The sequence below is a fragment of the Tilletiaria anomala genome (assembly GCF_000711695.1).
Source record: "Tilletiaria anomala UBC 951 chromosome Unknown K437scaffold_84, whole genome shotgun sequence".
In the NCBI taxonomy this organism is placed as follows: Eukaryota; Fungi; Basidiomycota; class Exobasidiomycetes; order Georgefischeriales; family Tilletiariaceae; genus Tilletiaria; species Tilletiaria anomala.
In genome coordinates, this window is record NW_013546938.1 from 14,110 (window position 1) to 26,798 (window position 12,689).

General features: G+C 54.5%; 7 protein-coding genes across 7 annotated transcripts; 3 read left to right on the forward strand and 4 right to left on the reverse strand.

Annotated features, from left to right (window-relative positions):
• Nucleotides 1-495: 495 nt before the first annotated feature.
• On the reverse strand, nt 496-915 carry K437DRAFT_258414 (uncharacterized protein). Its single transcript, XM_013386122.1, has one exon. It carries the CDS (start codon nt 906-908, stop codon nt 600-602), a length of 309 nt encoding a protein of 102 aa, XP_013241576.1. The 5' UTR covers nt 909-915; the 3' UTR covers nt 496-599.
• A 791-nt stretch (nt 916-1,706) lies between these two features.
• K437DRAFT_258417 (uncharacterized protein) lies at nt 1,707-3,169 on the forward strand. The gene is made up of 4 exons (XM_013386123.1): nt 1,707-1,771; nt 1,851-2,108; nt 2,195-2,651; nt 2,739-3,169. Exons 2-4 carry the CDS (start codon nt 2,010-2,012, stop codon nt 3,077-3,079), a joined length of 897 nt encoding a protein of 298 aa, XP_013241577.1. The 5' UTR covers nt 1,707-1,771; nt 1,851-2,009; the 3' UTR covers nt 3,080-3,169.
• A 46-nt stretch (nt 3,170-3,215) lies between these two features.
• K437DRAFT_249765 (putative 60S ribosomal protein L36) lies at nt 3,216-4,458 on the reverse strand (the record flags this gene model as incomplete). Its single annotated transcript, XM_013386124.1, has 3 exons — nt 3,216-3,510; nt 4,102-4,280; nt 4,407-4,458. 3 exons carry the CDS (start codon nt 4,456-4,458, stop codon nt 3,397-3,399), a joined length of 345 nt encoding a protein of 114 aa, XP_013241578.1. The 3' UTR covers nt 3,216-3,396.
• Nucleotides 4,459-5,429: 971 nt separating this feature from the next.
• On the forward strand, nt 5,430-7,135 carry K437DRAFT_258420 (uncharacterized protein). Its single transcript, XM_013386125.1, has 2 exons — nt 5,430-5,737; nt 5,980-7,135. The coding sequence occupies exons 1-2, from the start codon at nt 5,468-5,470 to the stop codon at nt 7,111-7,113; spliced, it is 1,404 nt and encodes a 467-aa protein (XP_013241579.1). The 5' UTR covers nt 5,430-5,467; the 3' UTR covers nt 7,114-7,135.
• A 4-nt stretch (nt 7,136-7,139) lies between these two features.
• On the reverse strand, nt 7,140-8,492 carry K437DRAFT_258421 (uncharacterized protein). The gene is made up of 3 exons (XM_013386126.1): nt 8,315-8,492; nt 8,174-8,237; nt 7,140-8,083 (listed from the first exon to the last, which is right to left on the reverse strand). Exons 1-3 carry the CDS (start codon nt 8,349-8,351, stop codon nt 7,168-7,170), a joined length of 1,017 nt encoding a protein of 338 aa, XP_013241580.1. The 5' UTR covers nt 8,352-8,492; the 3' UTR covers nt 7,140-7,167.
• Nucleotides 8,493-8,718: 226 nt separating this feature from the next.
• On the forward strand, nt 8,719-9,880 carry K437DRAFT_275555 (Coq4-domain-containing protein). Its single transcript, XM_013386127.1, has 2 exons — nt 8,719-9,311; nt 9,378-9,880. Exons 1-2 carry the CDS (start codon nt 8,808-8,810, stop codon nt 9,810-9,812), a joined length of 939 nt encoding a protein of 312 aa, XP_013241581.1. The 5' UTR covers nt 8,719-8,807; the 3' UTR covers nt 9,813-9,880.
• Nucleotides 9,881-10,770: 890 nt separating this feature from the next.
• On the reverse strand, nt 10,771-11,891 carry K437DRAFT_226983 (SET domain-containing protein; the record flags this gene model as incomplete). The annotated part of the gene is made up of 4 exons (XM_013386128.1): nt 10,771-10,858; nt 10,943-11,076; nt 11,142-11,366; nt 11,433-11,891. Coding segments are annotated over 4 exons (906 nt in total), but the record flags the coding sequence as incomplete, so codon positions are not given.
• Nucleotides 11,892-12,689: the final 798 nt, after the last annotated feature.

Sequence of the window (12,689 nt, forward strand, 5' to 3'; positions counted from 1 at the left end):
CATGCCTCCATGAAGAGTACATACCTACAGAGGGACGTCTGCATACGATGCGTCCTCTGCGTCAGTCATCTTGCAAGGTCTTGCGCGCACTGATGGTGCAATTCCACCCACCATATTGTAGCAGTGCAGTCCGCACTACTTGCGCGCACGGACGCGCGCGTCGGCCTGTCCAACACCCGGGCCTTCCTCGGCAAAGCCCCAGCGGGAACAGAGGGGATGTTTACATGAAACATTGGTACACATGTACATGCATAGGAGGAGCTGCACACTATGTCACGAACCTCGAACGGAAGCTACTGGCACGAATAACGAGAGGACAACGTGTTGCGTGCACCTTTCAATCTGGTCGCTAATGCACAATAAATAGAAAGTGGAACATACAGCAGGTAAGCAGAACGTGGCCACATTCTAGAAGAGGGTCAAGTGGACTTTTGGCTCATGCCAGTGCTGCCTGCGGTCTACACATGTTCATGTGTCTTGTGAGCACAGTGCACACACATGCGGGCCAGTTGTGAGTGGAACAGCCTTCTGAGTTTCATAATGATATTCTGTTGAATTGGTGTGTGCGACACGGATGCGACTCGGAAGTTCCGATAGTTTTACGGCCAGTGCACATTCACAGATGCATGGGAGACATGACGGACAGAGTCTCCCTTGCCGCATTCGGCAATTGGCAGCAGCGCCAGTACATACATCGGCCAGCAGGGCTTGCGTATGAGAGTCGGCATAAATTTGCTGTTTGCAACTCCGCAGGACTTTGCAGGTTTTGCAGTGCACGCATCACCCGTCGCGAGGCGTGCCGCCGGCACAGTACCTAGCCTGCATAGGCGATGGAAGGTCACGTAACTGCCATGGATGGTGCCATAAGGCTGGCAAGGTGGTGATGACCCGATGACAGATTGGGTCATTAGGATCTGGGACGCTCAGAGCAGCTCCGGGAAAAAGGTCTCAACATGTGTACAAATGTACCTGATCCCTTGTACTACTCTTTGAACATCGTACTACCAGCGGCAGCCATTGGTCCACGGCAGCCCAACAACCATGTACTGCTAGGACCTGATATTCTAGCTTCCCATTAGCTTCGAACAGGGAACTTCTTCCTGTAGAAGATTTTGCGCTTTGCCCAGTCTTGCGCCATGTGGCCTCTTGTAACCTGCCAGGTTCTCAACGTCCAGAGCCCATATTCCATATTCGAGACCTGGCCAGCCGAGGCAAGGCCAGACTTTCACACATTGCCAGACTTGAATCGCCTTTCGGGGTGCGGCATCGAGGAGCTTCATCCGTGTCCTGATCAGAAATAGCCTGGTAAAGTCTGGCACACTGCACAGCGTGCATCACGTAGTGAACTCGCACCTTCACTTGATATCACATCATCAGGCTTGTTCTTGAACAAATAACTTCGGTATACATGCTCCATCAAAGTAGTGCGAGAGATATTCTGAGTCGGGATAAGGTTACAGTGGGTGCGATGACGATGAACCACCCGCCGAACCATGGCGATCGGAAGACACTAGGAGAAATGTTGATCGCCTGAAGAATTGGTTGCACCGACAAATATGGATGGACGCAAAACGACCCTCAGACATATAACCCTAAGTGCCGTATGTGGGCTTACGGCAGTGGGCTGAACGCCTCAACAATTTAGACATCTACTTGTTGCTCGGACCTCGGAGTCAACCTGCATAAAAGGTGTGCTCAGTTGTTGCCCACGACCGTCGACCACGAGCAATCGACTGCGCGTCGCGATTAGCGGTCAGCATGCAAAATTGTGGTGAGTACGATGTCAATGATTGTTTTTTGCAGTTTGATGAAAGAGGGTGCACGCTAAAATCAATCCTAATGGATGCTAGGCAGCTGAAACACGTGATTCCTGGACCCAAGTTGCAAGTGCGTCGCAAGGCCGACTACCCACGTGCAACGTGAAACGGCCGTTGCTGCGCTAACATTTGGTCACTTCAGCATACCACGAGCGGTATAAAGGGGCAACTGCTTAATTCTTGCTGGTAAGGATGTCGACCTCAGGCGCCGATGTTTACAGCCAACCGGCCAATACTGGCGCTGGTCGGTTGGAGAACACGCAATTGGCAAGCGCCGTCGATGCACTCAAGGTGAATCACTACGTTTCTTGGCGTTGCCATCCAAGTTGCAAGCACATTGGATGCTGACTACAGGGAGAGTGTGCTGAATTCTGCAGCGCGAGACCAATCCAGTTCGATTGGAAGACTTTGCGCTCGGCCTCGGCTCAGGCTTCGAGTCGTTGCTTGACCGCAACTCGTCCCTCTACTCGCGCTTCGCCAATCACGAACGCGTCGTCCTCAACTCGATCAACGGCACGCTGACCTATCGCCCAGACTATGAACTGCGCTCCAAGGGTGACTTGATGCAGCTCATCCGCGATCGCTACGATGCTGTGTACCCATCCAAGAAGGATGTACCCTACGGGACAAGGCGCTTGCCGCTGAAGCCGGTCATCAAGATGACTGACCTGCGAGAATCATGGCCTGATGTTAAAGTTGCGATTGAACAATTGACCAAGAATGTGCCAAGGGAAGAAAGGGAGGTCCTCGTCTGGAAGCAGAGCAGAGATGGTCTCATCAAGGGCGTTTCCTGGAATCCCATCAGAGGGGAAGAGGTGAAAGATGTAGATCAAGGTGAGAGCGCGAGGAAGACAGCATTTCGTCTTTTTCCACGCCTAGTCGATATCGTGCTGATTTACATCTCCCATCAACCCGCTCCAGAGTTCCGAGACCTGTGGCATTCCTTCAACTCGCCAGATGCAGTCGATCTCTCCAAGCAGCTTGAGGCTGACGGCATGCGCGTCACTGCCATCCTGCCTTCCGCATCGTCTGGGATGACTGACAGCACAGTTAGCAGCAACAACGCTCCCATCTCAGCGTTTGGGACGAAAGGTATGCTGCACGGTGACAAGACTGCTGCGACGGGACGAGGTGGATCGGGCCGCGGTCGGGGGAGAGGACGGGGCGGCAGGGGATCCGCTAGCAGCACTAGCAGCAGTCGGAAACCGAAGATCCAGAATACCCATCTGAAAGACGTCGACCTGAGCAAGGATTACATTTGAATCCAGGCTCCATCGTCAGAATAACCCCCTTGTAGCATACTTCCACGATCTTGTAGTTATGTACCCCCTCACAACAAACCTTGAACAAAAACAAACTCGTATTTTCGGCTCAGTTAACCCGAAATGTAGACCCAGTACGACGCGACACAGAAGCTGCTGTTGAGAAAGATCATAGTATTACACTCTTAGACATGCTGCATAACTGGAGCGGTGTCCAAGCGGAGACCAACGACCCGCAGCCCTATTCCCGTGTGCTGTGCATTTGGTGTGAAAGTTAAAGAGAAAGGGGCTGCGATCTAGGTTCATTGGCGATCCGCTTAGTGACCAGCGCGACGCTGCTCGGCAATGACGTTGGTGAGCATCTCCATCTTTGCCTTTGCGCGGCGGAGGGTTCCGATCCTTCGCTTGATGAACTTGCGAGCGCGCTTGTCCTGTAGATGGTGGGGGAGTCGAAGAATCGTAATCAGTATGCGGTCCTCGAATCGTCGTGATCGAGGCATGTTCATGCAAAGCCGAGAGAATGATAAACCCGCCGTCCCTTCAGCCTGACATCAGACCCTTCCGAGGCCTATCCACTGTAAATGCTTTATGTTCATCCTTCATGCATCCACAAAGTGCCAGCACCCTGCCAGCATAGCCATGATGGAAGTATTGTGCTCTGGCCCGAAACTTATGATGCAACACTTGAAGCCTGGGGCCTAACAGGTCACTAGTAGTGTGACGAAAACTTTATGCCACAGGGCTGTGTCTGGCACCCTCGCCGCTTTGCACTGATTGGCGCTTCGGCCGTCTGCATGTCCTTCCGCCTCACAATTACGCCTCCTTAATGGCTTTGGCTTCGATGTTGGCAAAGCCAAAACTTTTGTAGCTGACGCAGCTTCCTCTGCGTACCAACCACTGCTTTCCCAGCTTCCTCCTTTGTCGGATCCAGACCATGCCCTTGCCCCTTTCTTTCTACACCGACTATTGCCGCGGAAAGTCTCTACCGCATTAGCACGATTCTCAATTGCAATAATGCTCACCTTCGAGTTCCTAATCAATTCCATTGCCCGCCTCTCGTAAGGAGCAAAGCCAGCCACCTCCCTGATGACGCTGCGAATAGTAGCAACACGCTGCGAGGTCTTCCCCTTGCGGTGCGAAGGCTTAGCCTTCAGCACCCGACGCTCAGTGACATGGCCGCGGTTGATGCCCCAAACGAGACCTAATGAGGTGGGAAACAATATAGTGCCATGGGCGGCTCGTCAGTCGTTGCCCAGGCAGTAGGAGTAGTCACAAGTGGCTGCTTCGACGTCAAGGTCGAGCCGCCGTCGAGCCTGACTTGACTCACCGTTCCTCTCAACGCCCTGCTTGTGGGCTGGGTTACTGCTGTTTCGCACCATTTTGAGCTTCTTACCTTGCCGAAAGACCTGATGCTGGCTACAAGAGTGATGCTGATCAGGCCGAGAAGGTTGCTAAAATGGAGTTACAATCTGTGGCCTACCGCATGAGCTGCAAGCATTCGCTTTCCTCTCCGCCCACACCCACAGTTGCGTGTCGCTATGAGTGGTTTCCGCGCGTGCTGCTGCGGAGGAAATTATTTAGCCGCAGAGCAACTGCCGTGTTCAGCACGCCTTCACAAGCTCAGATTCAAGCCATCACTGACCGCAGATGGGCGCCCAAGCGGCCACCCATAGCACCAGACATAACCCTAAAGCTTATTTAACCTTTCGCGCCTTAGCTCGAGGGTTCAGGGAAGATTGAGCTGTCATCCTTTGGCTTGACAGGCTCATTTTGTAAGTCGATGAGATTCACAGTGTATGTGGATACCATTCAACGACTTCACAAGCGACATTTCGAAGCGTTCAGCAAGCATCACTAAAAAGCACTCCTTGCTGCCGAGAGCCGGCACCGACAATGCCCTTTGAAGTACTCACAGCGCCTCCGGCGTTTCTGACGCCGGAGCAGCACGCAGCGCAACAGACTTCGACTCCCGCGTCATTCGCAAGTCTGCCTCCGCTCCTGCGCTTCCTTGCGTTTGACGTACGCATCAAGGTGGAACCATCTCTACCGGGCTTCAACGATAGCAGTGTCAGCAATGGTGGCACGAACGGGGATGCCCCTCCAGCGAGCGTCTACCAGGCGCAGGGTGCGCTCTGGATCACGGAACAAGCGCTGAGCTTCCTTCCCCGGGCAGACGCCGATTCGCTCTGCAAAGGCTTTACCATCGACTATCCGTCCATTAGCCTGCATGCAGTCACTAGATCCGTTCCCGAGAGCTTGCAGAGTATGGCTTCGGCAGGTGCACCATCTGCCTGCCTATATTGCCAGCTTGACGACAACCCGGAATCAGGTGAAGACGAGCAGTACGGGAGCGAGGAAGAGGAAGATAATGATTCGCGAACAAAAGAAATGTGGATCGTCGTCCCTTCCAATGGCGGGGAAGGTGCTCCCACGCTAGACGAGCTGTTCGATGCACTATCAATTTGCTCGTCGCTTCATTCGTCAAGCGGTGGTGCCAATTCTGATGGGCATCCTCTCGCCAGCATCGGCCCGTTTGGCACAGGCCTCCGCACCGATGCTCCACCCGGAGCGTTCGAGGACGCTGAAGATGTGGATGAGGCAGAAATCGCCGTCAATGGAGCCCAACCCGAAGAGGCAGGGCTCAGCGAAACCGGAAGGGTGAGGAATGACTTCCAGACTCCTGATGCGAGGTTCAGGCCATATTGAAGGACCTTCGGACGGACGAAGGTGAGCTTTTGAGCCAAAGAAAAGCTCGCTGGGGTGCTGTCTGGCTGCTGTACCAGTATATCGCACTGAAATTTGGCACGCGCCTTGGTACCATCCCATAAGCCACTGACACGGCTCTACCTCGTGCGTAACAATTCATGCTGACACGCCACCTGTCTGGTTTGACACGACAGCGGGCGTTGGCCCACTTGGAAGCAGTTCTCGACTGGCCGGGTGAAGAAGACGCCACCACAACATCGAATCCGACGGATATTGAGAGTGGTGCAGCAGGCAGAGGGAAAGAAGCGCATGCTCAAGCTTCCGCTGTATCAGATCTCCAGACTGCAACTCAAGAACCTTCGCGGGTTACCCCGTCCAATACGCTTATCTTTGCGTCTTTACCACCTGAATTCTTCGACACGCCCGAACTCGCGCGTGCGCTTCTCGATTTGTTGCATGCGTATGGCAAATTGCTGAGCTACCTACCGCTGCCGCTATTCGGACGGGCGGTCGTAGCTTACGAAGAGCTAGAAGCAGCAAAACGAGCGAAGGAGAAGTTGGATCTGCTCTTGTTACCCTTCGAGGACGAATCGGAAGAAACAGTGCTGGCGGACGAGGCACGGTACAGCAAAAGTGCCGACTACGCTTCAGGGGCCTCGGGCAAGCACAGCTATGACACATTGCGCGTCTACTACGGACCTTCTTCCTCCGAGATCTTTTCTGGACGAGAGTCTGCGTCAAAGGCACTGGGCGTGCCCATCACCGATCGAAATTTCCTCATTTCTCCACCCGGCAGCCCGCCGGTGGGCTGGGAGCCGATCGTAGAGGATCCGCCAAATCAAGATACACTTGCCGACGATCTCATTAGAGCACTAGGGCAGCTGCGAGATTCCGGCGCTAATTTGGAGGACCATAGGCCTAAGCCTCTATCAGGTGATGGGGGTGAGGATGATCAGAAAGGACGCACGACACCGACCGAGGACAGTGAAGAACAGCAAGCGGCATTGGCGGCTCCGAGACTCGCATCAGCGCAACCTGCTGTAATCATTCCGGCAATGGGCGCAATGCCAGGGGTCAGCGTCGAGGCATTCGACGGTGCAGAGGACGGAGACAGGCAAACCGCCATCACGTCTGGGGGTAAAAAGTATATGGGCGTCTCCATCAGCAGCGTCAAGGCTACTGTGGAGAGCATGAGGAGTAATCGCAGTCGCAGTGGATCCAATGCTTCGCTTTTGTCCGTCGAAGATGCGCAAACTGGTTTGGGCGGTGGCGGTGCCAGCTCATTTGGGAAGATCACACCGACAGCGCGACCACCGCTCGCACCGTAAGAATAACGCAGCTACATACTCGAGTTATAATGTATTCCTTGTATTAGAAAGCAGTCACAGCACTTCATCGTCTTCCTCCTCTTCGTGCCGCATGGAGACGGTGACGCCCTGGTCATGCTCATGACCTCCATCTGCTTCCTGTTCCTCGTCTTCCTCTGCTATACTCTCATGGCGCTGCCGCGGCGGCCCATCTACCATTCTGCGCACTCCATTCTGCGTTGGCGTTGCATCGGCGTCCTGCGTGAACGCCCCGACAAACCCCATCCGCGGCGTTGCTTGGATGCCTGCAGCTCCAGAGGCAGACACATTGCCATTGACGTCGTCACCGGCGGCAGCCATCTCGAGCGCTTGCGCGTGCGCCGCCTCGCTCGGCTTGGGTATGCGATGGAGCAAGCCATAGCCAACTCCACAGCCTAGGAGACCTTCGCCGCCCCACTCGCGATTGGGAACGATGATGACCTCCCGAGTGTGATCGTAATCTGAATTGTAAACATAGAGCCGTAGTGCCTTGTCGACGTGGCTCTCAATCAGCTCGTAAAAATCGCCTTCGCCGCGCAGAGCTCCGCCCGTCCAGCCAATAATGAAGTCGCCATACGGTACCAGTCCCGCGGATTGCGCTGGGGAGCCCTCGAGGATCTCGAGGATATGCCATACATTCGAAAGCGAATGCGACGGATCGCAGAAGCGCAGCGAGAGTCCGAGCAGGGAAGGCTGTGCTTCTGATGCTAATGATGAGGATCCGCCCGACGACCATACCCGCGATGGCACAATCGGTACATCTCGGAGCTCTTGTCGTTTGGAGTTCCAGACGTTCAAAACGACTTGCGTCCCTTCCCGCTCCTCTAGACTCTTCCATGCGCCCAATCCCGACGAGCCTCCTGGCCCGTCTTTACCCGCACCGTCATTTGAATCATTTGCTGCTTCGAGCGTCACTCCGTCAATCCCGACGCAAAAATCAAAGAACGGTTCTCTGGAGGGGATTCAGCAAAAGCACATACAAATGTGTCAGCCTGGAATTGCCACGACAAGACTTGAAGTATCGCGTTTACGGTGGACGTACATCCCCGCATTATGGGCAGGGGAGCCAGCAGCAACCCTGACGACGTGATATCCAGACCGTGGGGCTGTGAAGAGTCGAGTGATACACGCATGAGCAGGCAAACTCGTTGCAGATGGCCGAACCACAGGCTCATTGACTCACCTTCGGACTCGTCCAGCCGCGATTCGGACGCACCCATCGTGTACGGGAGATATCCACGATTCTAACACTTGCGCGCTTCTCCCACGCGTTGAATCCCTTTGCTTTCGTTTTTGCGGCAGGATATATGCTACACCAGCAAAGGGCCATCACCTTACTCCGGTGCGCAAATGGACGCACAACGTGGAGCCGAGTCGATACAGTCAGCCATGAGTTGTGGTCGAGGTCGCGGCTAAAGCACTGATAGGGGAAGTCCAGAGTGGGCGAAAAGAGGGGAATTAGGGTTGTGTTGGCATTATGCGTCCTTTTAGTATGTAGGTTTTTTTGGCATGTGCACACGGCTGATAATAACCGACTACGGGAGATGATGGCTTTGGTATACAAACGAGCACCTATGAAGCAATGACTATGAACCTTCACCGGGCAACCCGCTCCCGCCTTCCCTGCTCATAAGGTTAGACATATCTTCGCTGCCATACAGTGTGGTCATATCTCCATGGCCAAGATGGTCCGTTCTTCCGTGCAGATCCTGTGGCAAACAGCTCGGCCAAACTGGGTCAACGCGTCACCATCTACGTTGATCCGGTGCGCCGCCTGCAGGTACATATCCTCCTCCGCCACATCGTCTTTGTCAACGACCACTTCCTTGGGAGCAGGCACATCGCAGGAGCGGCAACCGCTGTATGAGGGACACATACATTTGTCACCCGTACAAAGGGCATTCATGGCCGTAGGGTCAGCGCTCGCTTCGTTTCACAAGCCCGCGCGAGCCGACATGATCGCTGTCCTCTCCGAAGTCAGCGGCCAGGCATTCTTACCAAAACTCAGGGATCAGATGCTGCAGTCGGACGAAGGGCGCCGTCTTCTCATCCAAAGGCCAGCCATCAATTCGGAGACGGTCGATATGAACTACCTCAGAAGCTTGAAGGAAGGCACATTTGGGAAGGCGTACGTCGATTGGCTAGACTGGTGCGCCGTGTCACCGGACACTCGTGAACCGGTGAGCGATCTTGGCAATAAACGAAGCACGCTCTTCTCCCATGCTGATCACTCAAGCTGTTCCCAGGTGCGCTATATCGATGACACGGAGCTTCGATATGTCATGCAGCGGTACCGTGAATCGCACGACTTTTATCACCTACTCTGCCGTATGCCGGTGTCACAGATGGGCGAGACGGTCGTCAAGTACTTTGAGGCCGCGCATTTCGGCTTGCCCGTCGCATATTTGTCTTCTATCGCTGGTCCAACGCGGCTCTCCATACAGGAGCTCAGCCTCTTGCCGCGACTCGTCAGCTGGGCGACGAACTTGGGCAGGACAGCCAGACCGCTGATCGGTGTATATTGGGAAGAGAAGTGGGAATTACCTTTTGATCAGGTCAGGAAGGATCTCGGCATGACAGAACCTCCCACCACCTTGCCATACGAGCCGCGTCGAGGCAAGTCACGCAAGCCGGCTTGGCCGACTCGAATCGTCGAGGCGCAAACGTCGAGCAGATCTTGAACAGCGCAAGGAATGTGACAATATTAAAATGACCTGTATTCTACCCACACATTCGCATGTATCACGACAACAAACTCCTCTGCGAGCTTCGCAAAAGTTGTAAAACCTTGGACTGTCTCTTCTGGCGGACCAACGAATCACGCGCAGATCTAAGCGAGGATCGTGCACGCATGGAGACCTTAGCCCCGAAGATACCTGGGGAGCTAGGACTGTTGCTAGTGCGAGACTCGGGCGTGTACGATGTCCTCGAAGACGCCCCGCGCCCACTGGTGCTGCTGGTCGATGCGACTGATGTCCGCAGACCGGAGGAGTGGGAGCTCCTCGGCGCGTCTGACCCGGTCTCATCGTCAACATCGTCGTCAAGAACGATCGAGAACGCCTTCTTTCGGACCAGAGGTGAGATTTCTTTCTCTGGGCTGGTGAGTGGGCTGGTCGCGCGCCTTGCAATACCAACACGCTTCTCCGGCAATCTTGCAGCAGGCCTCAACTGTTTCTTTGGCGCCGCCGCGGCTTTATCAGGGTCTGCTGTCGAAGGCCGCTTGCGGGAAGGAGGGCATGCAACCGCCTTGGGGGAGGGTAGATTCGGTTCTCGAAGTTGCTTTTCCGAATCGGAACTGATGCTGATATCGCCTTCATGAAGACTGGACGAACTGAGAGGCACTCCAGGAGGAAGTCCAGCTTGCCACTTGTCCACGCGAGCGCTTCGGCCGACCTTGCGTTCAGTCTTATCACGGCCTAAGGTCTGTACCGTTTTCATCGCATGAGCCCGTTGGCTAGCCTTGCCGCCAATCTTGGCAACCGCGGCAGAAATGCTCTTCGCTGCATCATTGAGAACGCCAGCGGATAACTTGACCGCTTTGTCCAGCAGATGCGACGCTCTTGAAGCTGAGCTTTTCCGCTTCTTCTTACTCTTCTTGCTGCTCTTCTTTTTGTCTTCGACTGCTGATGGCTTCAAAGCCTTTTTTCCGCCGAGCACTCCTGAGCAGTTCTCTGACCCGCAATGACAAGTGATCGGGGTACCCTTGTCGGTCACTTCACCATCCATGCTGCGAGTAACAAACATGGACCAGCCTGCGGAATGAACACTTGGTGAGACACAGCCAATGGACCGATGTACGCATGGATTCGACTTACCATAGTCATACGTGAGTTCTTCCCCCGCCTCGATGTCACGACTAGCAAAGAGACCAATCTCGAATTCGGCTTTGAGCTGCTCGCCAGTCCCGCATATGATCCACTTCTGCATGTGACAGTTTGGATCACACTGTAAGAACAAGCTTCAGAAATCAATACATTCATTCGCACATCTAGCATTCGGAAGGGACTCACACTGTGGTTGGCAAATCTGGTTCGATTGCCCTTCATTCCACTGTCTAGCACCTCGCCCGCGGCTGCGTCGTAATCCAATAGGTAAAAGTTCCCTTTCTCTTTGTAGATATTCACGGTTCGTCGCGTTGCCTCTGGCAAGTCGATAATCTCTCCGCGGTATTCGTCGACTAATTGACCCTTCTTGAGCGGCTCTTTCGTTTTGAGGCCAAACCCCCGTTTACCGCACTTCGGCGCAAAGAAGCGGCGGTTAGCATCACATAGTCCCATCGGGAAGGGGAATCTTCGACTCACTTTGACGACTTCACACTTTGGTGGTACTCGTACTCCAAGGCGCTGATTCGTGCAATTTTCACCGCATGGGCAGGTCTTGGGATCGCAGATGTACTGCATCAGCCGATTCATGCACTCATCCCTGCATCGCGAATCGGGCTTGCACTGGCACACGGCCGCATTTGCTTGCAGCTTGCGCCGTGAGGTATATTGATTCCGTGGAATCTCTCTGTAAGGCTCCGGCTTGGCCTTCGCGTCCAGTCGTGCACGCACTGCCTCCTCCTCTTCAAGAAAGTATTCGGGGAGCAGGAAGTCGGCGCGACGTTGGAGAAGATGCTCGCCCCAGTGAATGGGAAATGGAAGAGCAGGCCCTTTTTCGGGCTTTTGTGCACACGAACGCGTTTTGATGCCACCGCGTGGTGCAGGTTGCTTGTGCAATTCCTTTGCTGCCCTTGCCGCCTCGCGTACCCGGGTTCTCATGTCCCGGACTGGCTCGGCTGACCCGGCTTTCCCCATTTTGGAGTCCGTGTTGTCGCTACTGGTAGTGAAGTCTGCCGATCCAATCTTGTAGTCGTTCGAGTACATGCCGCTCAGAATGAATGTCTGCCGCATACGACAGAGCCACAGGTCAGTGACCAACCGTCAAGTCGGACAAAGTGGTGTCGGTCTCCCTTGATTTACCTTTGCCTTTTTCTTCTGATGCTTCTTGTCGGCCACGTCGGCCCCAGCACCCTCCGTGCGTGCTTCACTGGAAGCCTCTTCTTGGGATTTAGGTTCATCATTGGGCTTCATCTCGCTGGGCTGTTTCGAGCTAGTCTCTGATCGTAGCCGTTTGGTCGCGCGAGTCATGGCAGCCTCTGGCGTGATCGTCTGTCGCGACCTTTGCGACTGGCGGCGAGCTGGGATCACAGGCACGATGGAAACGTAAGTGTGGATTCCTCGTGTCCGTAGAATCTTACCCTACGGTGCGACAAGTGGCGATACATAGGCTCTCTCTGCTTTTCCTAAGAACGAGACACACCTCAAGCTGTCTGGGAGAGATCAGGAAACTGCAACGAGTTACGAGACGCGTCGCAACTTGTGCGGACGACGATGTAAAAAGACGATAGTTCGTGACGCGCCGCCCGGTGGTGCACTCGACTATAGACACTCACGAGATCACAAGTACACTGCCGACCCACCCTAGCCCCTCCCCCCCTCAACCTAACACATCCCAATGGCTCCCAGGCTCCAGCATCGACAAGTGGTGACAGACTGATGGTAGAGACCTCCGAAAAA

Excerpts from the sequence above, each read along its gene's own strand:
- K437DRAFT_258414 (XM_013386122.1), bottom strand. The coding sequence starts at position 908 with ATGACCCAATCTGTCATCGGGTCATCACCACCTTGCCAGCCTTATGGC.
- K437DRAFT_258417 (XM_013386123.1), top strand. The coding sequence starts at position 2,010 with ATGTCGACCTCAGGCGCCGATGTTTACAGCCAACCGGCCAATACTGGC. Across the intron at positions 2,109-2,194 it reads GCGCCGTCGATGCACTCAAG|CGCGAGACCAATCCAGTTCG; the intron begins GTGAATCACTAC and ends TGAATTCTGCAG. Across the intron at positions 2,652-2,738 it reads GGTGAAAGATGTAGATCAAG|AGTTCCGAGACCTGTGGCAT; the intron begins GTGAGAGCGCGA and ends AACCCGCTCCAG.
- K437DRAFT_258420 (XM_013386125.1), top strand. The coding sequence starts at position 5,468 with ATGTGGATCGTCGTCCCTTCCAATGGCGGGGAAGGTGCTCCCACGCTA. Across the intron at positions 5,738-5,979 it reads GGCTCAGCGAAACCGGAAGG|CGGGCGTTGGCCCACTTGGA; the intron begins GTGAGGAATGAC and ends TTGACACGACAG.
- K437DRAFT_258421 (XM_013386126.1), bottom strand. The coding sequence starts at position 8,351 with ATGGGTGCGTCCGAATCGCGGCTGGACGAGTCCGAAG. Across the intron at positions 8,238-8,314 it reads GCGGCTGGACGAGTCCGAAG|CCCCACGGTCTGGATATCAC; the intron begins GTGAGTCAATGA and ends GACTCTTCACAG. Across the intron at positions 8,084-8,173 it reads CCTGCCCATAATGCGGGGAT|AGAACCGTTCTTTGATTTTT; the intron begins GTACGTCCACCG and ends AATCCCCTCCAG.
- K437DRAFT_275555 (XM_013386127.1), top strand. The coding sequence starts at position 8,808 with ATGGCCAAGATGGTCCGTTCTTCCGTGCAGATCCTGTGGCAAACAGCT. Across the intron at positions 9,312-9,377 it reads CACCGGACACTCGTGAACCG|GTGCGCTATATCGATGACAC; the intron begins GTGAGCGATCTT and ends AGCTGTTCCCAG.